This window comes from Rattus norvegicus, chromosome 1, assembly GCF_021556685.1.
Source record: "Rattus norvegicus strain SHRSP/BbbUtx chromosome 1, alternate assembly SHRSP_T2T, whole genome shotgun sequence".
NCBI lineage: Eukaryota > Metazoa > Chordata > Mammalia > Rodentia > Muridae > Rattus > Rattus norvegicus.
Window position 1 is genome coordinate 148,210,272 of NC_141534.1, and position 10,835 is coordinate 148,221,106.

At 43.0% G+C, this 10,835-nt stretch overlaps 1 protein-coding gene across 1 annotated transcript; it reads left to right on the plus strand.

Moving 5' to 3' along the window:
* Positions 1 to 293: 293 nt before the first annotated feature.
* On the plus strand, positions 294 to 6,304 carry Ramac (RNA guanine-7 methyltransferase activating subunit). Its single transcript, NM_001127451.1, is given in 3 exon segments — positions 294 to 383; positions 4,940 to 5,136; positions 5,794 to 6,304. Coding segments are annotated over 2 exon segments (360 nt in total). The 5' UTR covers positions 294 to 383; positions 4,940 to 4,966; the 3' UTR covers positions 5,984 to 6,304.
* Positions 6,305 to 10,835: the final 4,531 nt, after the last annotated feature.

A 10,835-nucleotide genomic window follows, 5' to 3' on the forward strand; every position in this document is an offset into this window, starting at 1 on the left:
TTCTGGGTCTCCATTGACAAGCCGCCTCTCCTGCTAGTCCTATTCTCAGTGCATCAGGCACTGCCAGTTCGAGGGGTTTTACCCGTCTTTTTTCGTAGGCTGGCTGCGAAAAGACTTCACTGACCACCTTCACCAAGTCGCTCGACCCTAGGAAGCTTCCCCGGGGCCGCGCCAAAGTTCGAATGCGAGGGGGCGTGGCAGGAGGAAGAAAAACGCGACGAATTCTAGATATCGCGAGGCTTTACAGGCGACTCACGGCTTAAGCGCTCCGGAAGCGGAAGTCGAATAGTTGAGGGACTCCTGAGCGTTTGGTTACCCTGGAGAGCCGTGTGGAGTGCTGCAGTGTGGACGCCCGAGGTCTCTCCAGTACGTCCCGCTGAAGGGTGAGCACAACCCTTGGCGTATGACTGCCCCTCCGGGGCGGCGGAGGGAATGGAGGGGTGGAGCTGGGGAAGGTCGGAGGTCGCTGCTCCTCGGAGCCTCTTTCCCCTCAGGTCGGCTCTTTAAGGCGCTTTTGGATGGAGCCGCTTTGTCGAAGCCGTTGTAAGCAACGAGTCAATTGTGCTGGGAAAACGCAGTTTTCAGTCAGTTATCCTCGTCTGTTCTCTGGGCTCACCTCTGACCCCAGCCAAAGCTCTGTGTGGTTTTATTTGTGGTGAAGAGATAAGTGGGGTTCAAATACAATGGAAGGTATGGGCCACAACGACAAAGAATGCGTTCTGAAGTCACTGGTGCTTGAACTAGCTTGTTGGTTTTGACGATCCAGACGATGAGTCTCGTCGCCTCTTGTAGTTCTTCAGTGGAAAAGCGAATTTCCTCTTTGGGCTGCTAGGGCTGAGATTCTTGAGTCTTTAATCCTGCCCTCTCTAACCGAGGCGAGTTTCTACTCAGTCCCTCTGCCCATGTCTTTTTCAAAAAATAATCTATTTGCGGTTAGTGTGTGCTGGTGCCGGTAGAAGCCAGAAGAGGGCGTCGGACCCCCTGGAGCCACAGTTACAGGCAGTTGTGAGCTGCTCAGTGTGGGTGCTGGGATCTCATCTGTGGTCCTCGGGAAGAATAGTGAGTGCTCTACTACTGAGCTATCTCTCCAACTCCTCCCCCATCTTTTGAGGTTTCCTTCAAGACCCTCCCCTAGCCGTATTTTCATAATATTATTTATTCTATTATTTCTTTTATATAATTATATTTTATATATTATGTAATTGTTATGCTTTATATTATGTAGTTGTTATGCTTTATGTAATTATTATATATTTACTATATATTTTTAAATCATAACATTTTTCCTTTTCCTCCCTTCAGACCCTCTCCTTTTATCCCCCCTAGATCTCCTTCAAATTCACAGTCTCTTTAGTTGCTATATATATGTACATACGGCCTGCTCAGTTCATATATTGTTACTTATATGTGTGTTTTCAGGACTTCATATATGGTATTGGATAACCAGTGGGTGTGCCCTTCCCTCAAGAAGACTATTTCTCTTGCTCTTAGCATTCCTTAGCTGCCTGTAGTTTTTTGTTGAGGCCCCTCGAGTTTTCCCTCTTCCACATTAGCTTGTCTTTGGTAATGTTGTCCCTAGCCCATTTTTAATCTACCTAGACATTAAACAGTGTAGTTGTCTCAGATCCTTGGGTTAAGTCAAGCTTGCGTTACGGTTTTCTCTCGATTCCATTCTCGTGAATAAGTATGAAGATACCTATGTGGTAGGGTATGGGGAAAATAGAGTCGTGCATTCTCCTTACCCTGTGAGTTTACCATCTGTCTTGGTTGGGAATGGGGCATCCTTCTAGTGCCTTCTGTGGTTAGTATGGAATCAAGGACACTTTTAATTAGTTGGGAGTTTTCATTGTTTTGTTTTGAGGCAGTGTCTCTCTACATAGCTCTGTAGATCAGCCTAACCTCAAACTCATAGAGATCCGCCTGACTCTGCCTCCGCCTCCCAAGTGCTGGGATTAAAGGCATGTATCATTACACGCCACCTAGTTGGATTTATTCTAAACTCATTTGTCTTTTGGTATTTAATTTTAGTTTGCCAATACCAGGCACAAGTAGGTATAGTAAATAAGGCAGAATCTAAGAGTTAGCCTGAAAGGTAAAAATGTCCAGGTACTGTCTCTTGTATTTAATGAACAATTCTAGTTTAATTTGTCAGAATGAGGATAGTACTGTTATAAGTGCTTACATATTTTGAGGAAAGACAAAGCAATGAAGAAGCTATCCTCCAGTTAATCAACTCATCAAAAGCTTTATTAATATAAAGTGTAATTAGTACAAGGAAAAATGACTTGCTATTGGGGAAAGATGTGGTTTTAAGCTTTTAGCAAGATGTTACATGTGCTTCAAATCATAAAATAGGTTTGGGTCCTTTCTCTTTGCCAAGGCTGGTTTTGTACTTCTAGGCTCAGTTGATCCTCCTGCCTCAACCCCAGGAATGCTAGGTCTGCAGCATGGGCCATTTTCCCTACCAGGTTTAGAAGCTTTGAGGCACTCAGCAGAAACAGGAAGATTGACTTAGGAAAGCTGGGGGATGGGGAAGCTCAGCAGTGCTTGGTGACAGGGGACTGGAAGTGAGAGCTACTTACTTAATTAATTCAGCAGTTTCAAGTCTCAGATGAAGATTAAAAGTGAACTCTGTACTCTGGTTTCCTGAGGATTAGATGTGCAAGTTAAGCAAAATCTTTTCCTTTAGGTAGAAGGTTAAATAAATTTTCTTTTCTTTTTTTTTTTTTTTCTTTTTTTTTTTTTTTTTTTTCGGAGCTGGGGACCGAACCCAGGGCCTTGCGCTTCCTAGGCAAGCGCTCTACCACTGAGCTAAATCCCCAACCCCATAAATTTTATTTTCTAATGTATCCATATATTATATAGAAAAATCAGCTGTTAGGAGATTCATATTTTTGATTTTTTATTACATTCATTTGTGTGTGGGTCTGTATGTCATAGTACACATGTGAAGGTCGGAGCACAACTTGTTGGAATCTGTTCTGTTTCTGCCATATGGGACCTGAGGTTTGAACCTTGCCAGCCCAGATTATACTTTTTATACCTATTAGACAGTATCTCACTTATTGCTAGATGTTTTTCACTTCTCACAGGATCTGGAATAATAACGCATTGCATTAGATTATAAAATAGTTACCCATAACTTTTAACAGCCATGCATCTAAATGCCTGTTTTCACATATGTTGCATGGATTGGCTTCAGACTCCTGGGTTCAAGTAATGTCAGTATCTGAAGTAGCTGAGACTACGGGTACACATTTAGGAAGTTATACCCAGCTTCCCCTTTTTCTTTATTCACCTTTGTTTGTGGGGGAGGCTGTGTTGTTGTTGTTGTTGTTGTTTTGAGACATGGTTTCTCTGTATAGCCCTGGCTGTCCTAGAATTTACTCTATAGACCAGGCTGGCTTTGAACTCTGAGATCCACCTGTCTTTGCCTCTGGAATGTTGGGATTAAAGACATGTGCCTGGCAAAAGACAGGGTCTTCCTTTGTAACCTAAGTTGGTCTCAAACTCAAAACTCTTATGTTTCATCCTCCTGAGTGCTGTGATTATAGCTACTGATACAGTTACACAAGATTCTTAAGAATTTCAATTTCTCCGTTAATTCTCAGTCATGCAGTTCTGCTTTATTTCCTATAAACTATAAAACAATTGCCTGTTATCTGAATCCACTGCTCTTTTTGGCTCTTTATGCTATAGTCTGGCTTGCCAATATTAGCTACTCTTTAGTTTCTTATCTTGTATGGTAGTCTTTTCTTGTTGGTTTCTGGGTGTACCAAGAACATTGTTCATGTTCCTCTTCATCTCTTACTCTCAGTTAACTGAATTGACACTCTGAGGTGTGGGCCATAGCGCTCTTTAAATTCATTGTACCCTTATCTTTTTAGTAGTTCTTGTGGCACTATAATGTGTATAATCACTTGCAGGAAGCCTGAGAATTATCCTTCCATTTTCTTTTTTTGAAGATTCATATATTTATTTATATGAGCACACTGTAGCTGTCTTCAGACACACCAGGAGAGGGCATCAGATCCCATTACAGATGGCTGTGAGCCACCATGTGGTTGCTGGGAATTGAACTCAGGACCTCTGGAAGAACAGTCAGTGCTCTTAACTGCTGAGCCATTTTTGTTTATGGGATCTCACTAAATAGCCCTTTGCTGGCCTGAAATTAACTGCAGACCAGGTTGGCCTGCCGTTCCTCCTGCCTCTGCTTCCTGTTTACAGGTACAACAGGTTGGATCTTCCCTTCTTAAGTCACCCATAATTCCCATTGCCTATTAGAAGATACAAATTTATTAGCATTGGATACGCTTTTCACAATTTGTCCTTGGATTGCCTCTCTAGTTTTATTTCTTGATGTCTTCTGCTTCTCCCTCTATGTTTACATCTTATCTGTCTCCTTATGCTTTTTGTTATGTGTGTATGCATGTGGCGGTGGGTGCGTGTGGAAGGATTACTCTTCGGGAGCTTGATTCTTACCTTGATTTTTGCACTGGGTCCTCTCCCTGCGGCCTGGTGCTTGCCGTTTAGCTAGACTGGCTGGCCAGCACACTTCAAGGGTCTGCCTCTGTCTACTTCCCCAGCCCTGGTGTTATAAATCTGTACCACAGGGCCTGAGTTTTCATACAGGTCTGGAGAGCAAACTAAGGTGCACAGTCTTACAGGACAGGCATGGTACCAGGTAAGCTATTCTCTCCAGCCCTCATATATGTCCCGTCTAGAGCGCTGACTCTGGGAAGTGTGGCCATGACAGTTGTTGTTCATCTTAGTATCTCAGGCTCCAGCAGCATGGTGTGGTCAAGAACTGTTGAACCAAATGTCTACAGTATTAAGTTTAAAAATACATAGCAACTTTGTTCATACTCTATGCAAAATTGTTCACTTCTTGATTTTTTCATCAGTTGACAAATCAGTGTTTTTTTTTTAATTCTTACAGATCTTAAAAATTGTACAGAATTTTAAGATGAGTGATACTTCTGAAGCGATTCCAATTTTTGAAGAGATGTTTGCAAACAGATTCACACAGGATGACAAAGAATACCAGGAATACTTGAAACGCCCTCCTGAATCCCCTCCAATTGTTGAGGAATGGAATAGCAGAGCTGGTGGGAACCAAAGAAACAGAGGCAACTGGTATGTATTATTTCTGCAGGATAAATGTAGAGGGTGACCTGGGAGAAGAGAGCTTTAATACGGCTGCTCTTAAAGCCAGAGAGAGTAGCAACCAGAACATAGTAAGCACATAAATACTTTTATGTGTCTTCTTAAAGCCAGGTACAGTGATGCAAACTTTCAGTACTTGGGAGGCTGAGGTAGTAGGATTATGAGTTCTAGGCCAGCCTGGGCCAAACAGTGAGACCCTGTCTCAAACTAACATTTTCTTTACAAATACACTTTATAAAACTGGAGTTTTGAGCTTGATTTCATAAAGAAGGCATTGTTTTGATTACTTTAGAAACTTTAGGAAATGAGGTAGAAAATGGAGTAATTCAAAGCAATAAATAAATGACCCTGATGTCATGCATTCAAAGGTGTCAGTTTGATCACAGTTGGGCTTATTAACTTGCCTCTGTCCTGTAAAAGGTGTCCAGTGTGATGTTAGAAAAATCACTAAAATCTTAGGAAAACCTGACTAGAATCTTAGGAAAGTCTGTGTCTGTGCTGTGCCCAGAGAAAGTTTTTTCACCCTCAGTTACTGTGTATTTTACATCAAGAACTCAATTGCAGTAGGATTGATTTCTTGTTTTTATTTTTTAACCGGAAGTTAATAGTTTTGTTTTCTTTTGGTAGGCTGCAAGATAACAGACAATTTAGAGGTAGGGATAACAGACGAGGATGGCCAAGTGACAATCGGTCAAATCAGTGGCATGGACGGTCATGGGGTAACAACAACTACCCACAGCAGAGACCAGAGCCCTACTATCAACCAAATTGCCCACAGTATGGCCACAACCAGCGGCCTCCATATGGTTACTACTGACAGATGTTGGCAGCTTTTAACAAAGACCTTTTATTTTGACAACCTGCTAAGTGCTTGTGTGTCTTCTGTTGGTCATAGCTTTTCATTCTATTTTAAAGAATGGGTTATTAATTGTTTAAACTTGAGACTTGAAAAAATTAATCTTATTAGAAATGTGATAATTGATGGGAATAAACTTACCAAGTGTGGATTATATTATTTGACTTTATCTTACATACTGTTTTGTTTTATGATTTAATAGTGTTTTGAGTTTGGTCTGTTTTCCTTATTTGGACTGTAGGAATTCTGTCTGTATCACAGAAATAAATTTTTTTAATTAAAGTGTTGGCTTTATTTGTGAAAGAATAGCATGCTCACATGTGCTCCTTCTGAAGCGTTACAGAGACTAGGACTGTCGCTCTGTGAAGACACCCACGATTACTTACAGTGGGTTGTACCTAGTGTCGGCAGTTGAGAGGTAGAGCAATTACGTTGCTTCTGGGTTTGTATGTGGTCGTGGTATCTTGTGGTTTATAAGCATGAGTCGGCTCTAGCACTGATTTATTCGGTCCCTTTGTGGAAGGACTTGTTTTCAGCACAACCTCCTGAGGCAGTGGTGGGTGGGATGGTGGCACTCAACACTTTGTTCATCCCAAGGTCTTTGTAAACTTACAGCAGGGAAGAAACGGACGTGCGCTGTGCCACACTAGTCACATAAACACTTGCATTCTGACTGTTGATTCTGTAATATTTTGTGAGCTTATTTTCATTTTCGAATGCTTACCTTTGACGCTTCCTCTTACAGCAACAGCAAGGCTGTCACCTGCTTCAGAACAATCATTCTTGAGATATTTTAGTGACAAATAGATTTATTTAAAAAAAATTTTTTTAAATACTTATTCAGTATATTATATGTGTACTATTCACTTGGGTGGATGAATAAATTGCATAAAAAACTTTATCCTTAAGTTTTTAAGCCCATTTATTTATGTGGTAATGACCTAATTGGTGAAGAAGAGTTAACTTCCTGGGCTGGAGAGATGGCTCAGTGGTTAAGAATACTGACTGCTCTTCCAGAGGTCCTGAGTTCAATTCCCAGCAACCACATGGTGACTCAACCATCTCTAATGAGATCTGATGCCCTCTTCTGGTGTGCCTGAAGACAGCTACAGTATACTCATATACATTAAATAAATCTTAAAAAAATAAAAACAAAAGAGTTAACTTCCTAAGTTTTCCATTTCTCTTAGTTCCTTGAGATGGACTCCCCCAGGTTCTCTGTAGTCTGATCGTATCAAGTCCCTTTCCTTAAAGAGCCATTCCTCAGATAACTGTTGTATTTGAAAGGTTCTAATACATCAGGCATTCACAGTGAGGTAATAAGATTTTAACAAGGCAAGGCTTTTCCATGACCCTTCTCATAGCGGTAGCAGTGGGCCACTGCGGCTACATAAAGGTAATTCTCGGGGGGGGGGGGGGGGGGCTGGGGATTTAGCTCAGTGGTAGAGCGCTTGCCTAGGAAGCGCAAGGCCCTGGGTTGAGACTGAAATGGACCAGTAAATCCTCAGGTCATAAGTATAGCACAAGCATTTGTTGGGAGGGAGTATTGGTAAATTGTCGAGCAGTAGTGTAAGGTTAGAGTAACAAGATGGGCCAGGCGTGAACAAGGCAAGAGGTTCGAGAGTTCTAGGCCAGTCTGGGCTGCATAGTAAGTTCTCTCTAACATACAGACAAGATTAGGAAAGGCAAGAAATGATAATGGAGACTTCCCACCATTTCCTTATGTATGTTCAAATTAAATTTCAAAGGGAGAACAAAATATGTTTAGGAAGAAGGCACTTAAGGTTTGGAAGGAATTTATATAAAAGCTGAGCTAAAATTAATGGCACACACTTTGGAAATTGCATTCACTTTAAAATGTGTTGATTATCGAACACATCAGATTAAATCCTTTTGAGAACAGCTTGCTGGGGAAGAATTTGCTGGCTGGCATGTGTTTTGCAGCGCTAGAAAGATTTGGGGTAGCTAGCTTATAAAATAACCTTGTGTCTTTGCTTTGAGAGGAGGTTTTGGGTTCTTGGAACCATTTAGAAAAGACTTCTGGCATTCTTCAGATGTTTAACAGAGAAGGATACAATTTGCCTCTTGTGCTTTATATACCTCAAGGAGAAACTACAGGACCTTATGGTAAAATTAAGAGTAAAGAAATGTCAGTTTTCTTTTTGATCATTTAAGAGTGGGATTTCTCTGTTACTTAGGTTGGCCCAAATCCCTTAGGGTCAAGCAGCCCTTAGACTCCCGAGTAGTGGGAGATTGCAGGTGTATGCCACCCTGCCCAACCAGAATGTCGTCGTCGTCGTCATCATCATCATCATCATCATCATCTTACTTATTCATTTTACATTCCCCTCACTGCCTGCCTCCCAATCATCCCTTCCCATAATCTTCCCCCCATTCCCCTTCCTCTTCTCTGAGTGGGTGAGTTGCATGCCCCCTCCCCCACTCTGGCACATCAAGTCTCTGTGAGGCTAGGCACATCCTCTCCCACTCAGGTCAGACAAGGCAGCCCAGCTAGAAGAACATATCCCACAGACAGGAAAACAGCTTCTGGGTTAGCCCCTGTTCCAGTTGTTCAGGGCCCACATGAAGACTAAGCCGCACGTGTGCCGCATGTGAACGGGGAGGCCTAGGTCCAACCCATGCGTGCTCTTTGGTTTATGGTTCAGTCTCTGAGAGCCCCGAAGGTTCAGGTTAGTTGACTCTTGGTCTTCCTGTGGAGTTCCTATCTCCACCAGGGCCCACAATCCTTCCTCCTATTCTTCCATGAGAGTCCCCAAGCTCCATCCACTGTTTGGCTGTGGGTGTCTGCATCTGTCTGAGTCAGCTGCTGGGTGGATCCTCTCAGGACAGCCACCATAGTTTTAAGAGGGCTAAAGTAGAAGACTTCATTCTGAAGGTTACTGACGGCACTCATTTTGAATTCTCATAAAAGTACTTGTCTTCGAAGAGACACCATGTATTGCTGTGAAGAGACACCATGACCACAGCAGCTCTTATTAATGAAAATATTTAACTGGGACTGGCTTACAGTTCAAAGGTTAGTGCATTATTGTCATGGCAGGAAGTGTGGTGGCAGACAGGCAGACATGGTACTGGAGAGGTAGCTAAGAGATCTACGTCTGGAACACTGGCAGCAGGAAGAGACGGAGACACGCTTCCTCCAACAAGGAATACTGCCACACCCACTCCAACAAGGCCACTCCCTATGAGTCTCTGGGAGCTGCTTTCTTTCAAACCATCACTGTACTGTACTTTGCTCATAACATTTTTATGCCTTAATGTTTTTTACCTTTTTATTCCACTTGACTTTTAAATGTTGTGTTCATTGGTAGTCAGTATACATGAGGAAATTTACAAGGGTGACAGGCACTTGAGGCTCACGATCTCCGGCTGCCGTCATGGTTGACCTTATTCTTTGGGGCTCCTGGCAAGGCAGTAATCTGTGGAAAGAGCATGTAGCAGAAGCTTCACCTCATGGTTTGAACATGAGAGAGAGATAAGGGAAGGGCCAGGGTCTGGTTAGCCCCTTTCAAGAACTTCCTACTCCGCCCTATGTCTAACCTTCCAAGGACCCCACAGGCCAGGACAAAGCTTTTCACACAGGGGCCTTAGGAGCCAAACAAAGATTTGGCTGTGGGAATCTATCCCTGAGCTGTAGGGTCAATACTGGGGATAGGAAATAAGCTAGGTGACTCTACTTATCCGTATCTCAGTCCTGCCTTCTCAGATGGTTTATTCTGAGAGTTTCACAGGCTAACCTTGAGAGATGAACTTTCAATTAGCACCACTGGCTACAGTAAAAGAAAATTAACATTGTCAATATTTAATACTTATGGATTAAAATAGAGCTATACATGACGTTTTGTAATACCTAATCAAAAATTTCCCAGGTTCTGCTATATTATTAAAGAACAAATTAAAAACTAGATCTAATTAGTAGACTGGACCCCAAGGGAACCTTGAGAGCAAATACTTCCTCCTTTCTAGGAATCTGGTTGTTGCAGCTTTTGAGGAAACTAAGGTGAGTAGAACTTCCCTGAAAGTGTGGCCCTGGGCCAGGAGAGCTACATGATGCCCATCAGCAGAGCTGCACTGGGAGGTTATGCAGGGTGAGGAGGGGGTGGCTTTTCAGCTGCTTGAACAGTGAGTGAGATGATGGAAATGCTAATTACCCAGATTTAGTTGCTATACTGTACACATATGAAATTATACCATATTCCATGAAAAGGTACAGATCCTATACCAGTCACAAAGTAACCAAGTCTACAGCCCGGGACTAGGCACATAATGGTGCCTGGCCAATAGCAGCCTCATAGTCCTGAATCTGAAGAGGGCCTCTCTGGGTTAGGTTAAGAGGTTCAGCTCACAATCTCCATGAGTTTATGTGCATACCAGCCCTGCTGTTTCTGGAAAACACTGATTCCTTGGAATCACCTACCACCGTTGCCTCCTCTCTCACATAGATCCCTGAGCCTCCGAGGGGGTTGATGAAGGCACCCCACTTGGGGCGGAGTGTTCCCAAGTCCTTCACTCTGCCGTGTGCAGTTGTGGGTCCTTGGTTAATTCCCATCTACTGCAAAAAGAAGCTTCTGCCAGGGTGAATGGCTGCTCTGCGGGCATAGCATGCAAAGGCCCTGCACAGCTTCAACCCGGACAAAAGCCCTGCCCTGAACACAGGAAGTGGGCACGAAGTCCACCCAAGAAGCTGCATGACATTGGCACCTACATACAGTTGATACCTGCATGAAAAGAATCAGTTTTCTCCAATGGAGTGTCCCCGGGCAGGTGTGCCAACCACTCTCAAGGGCAGCCC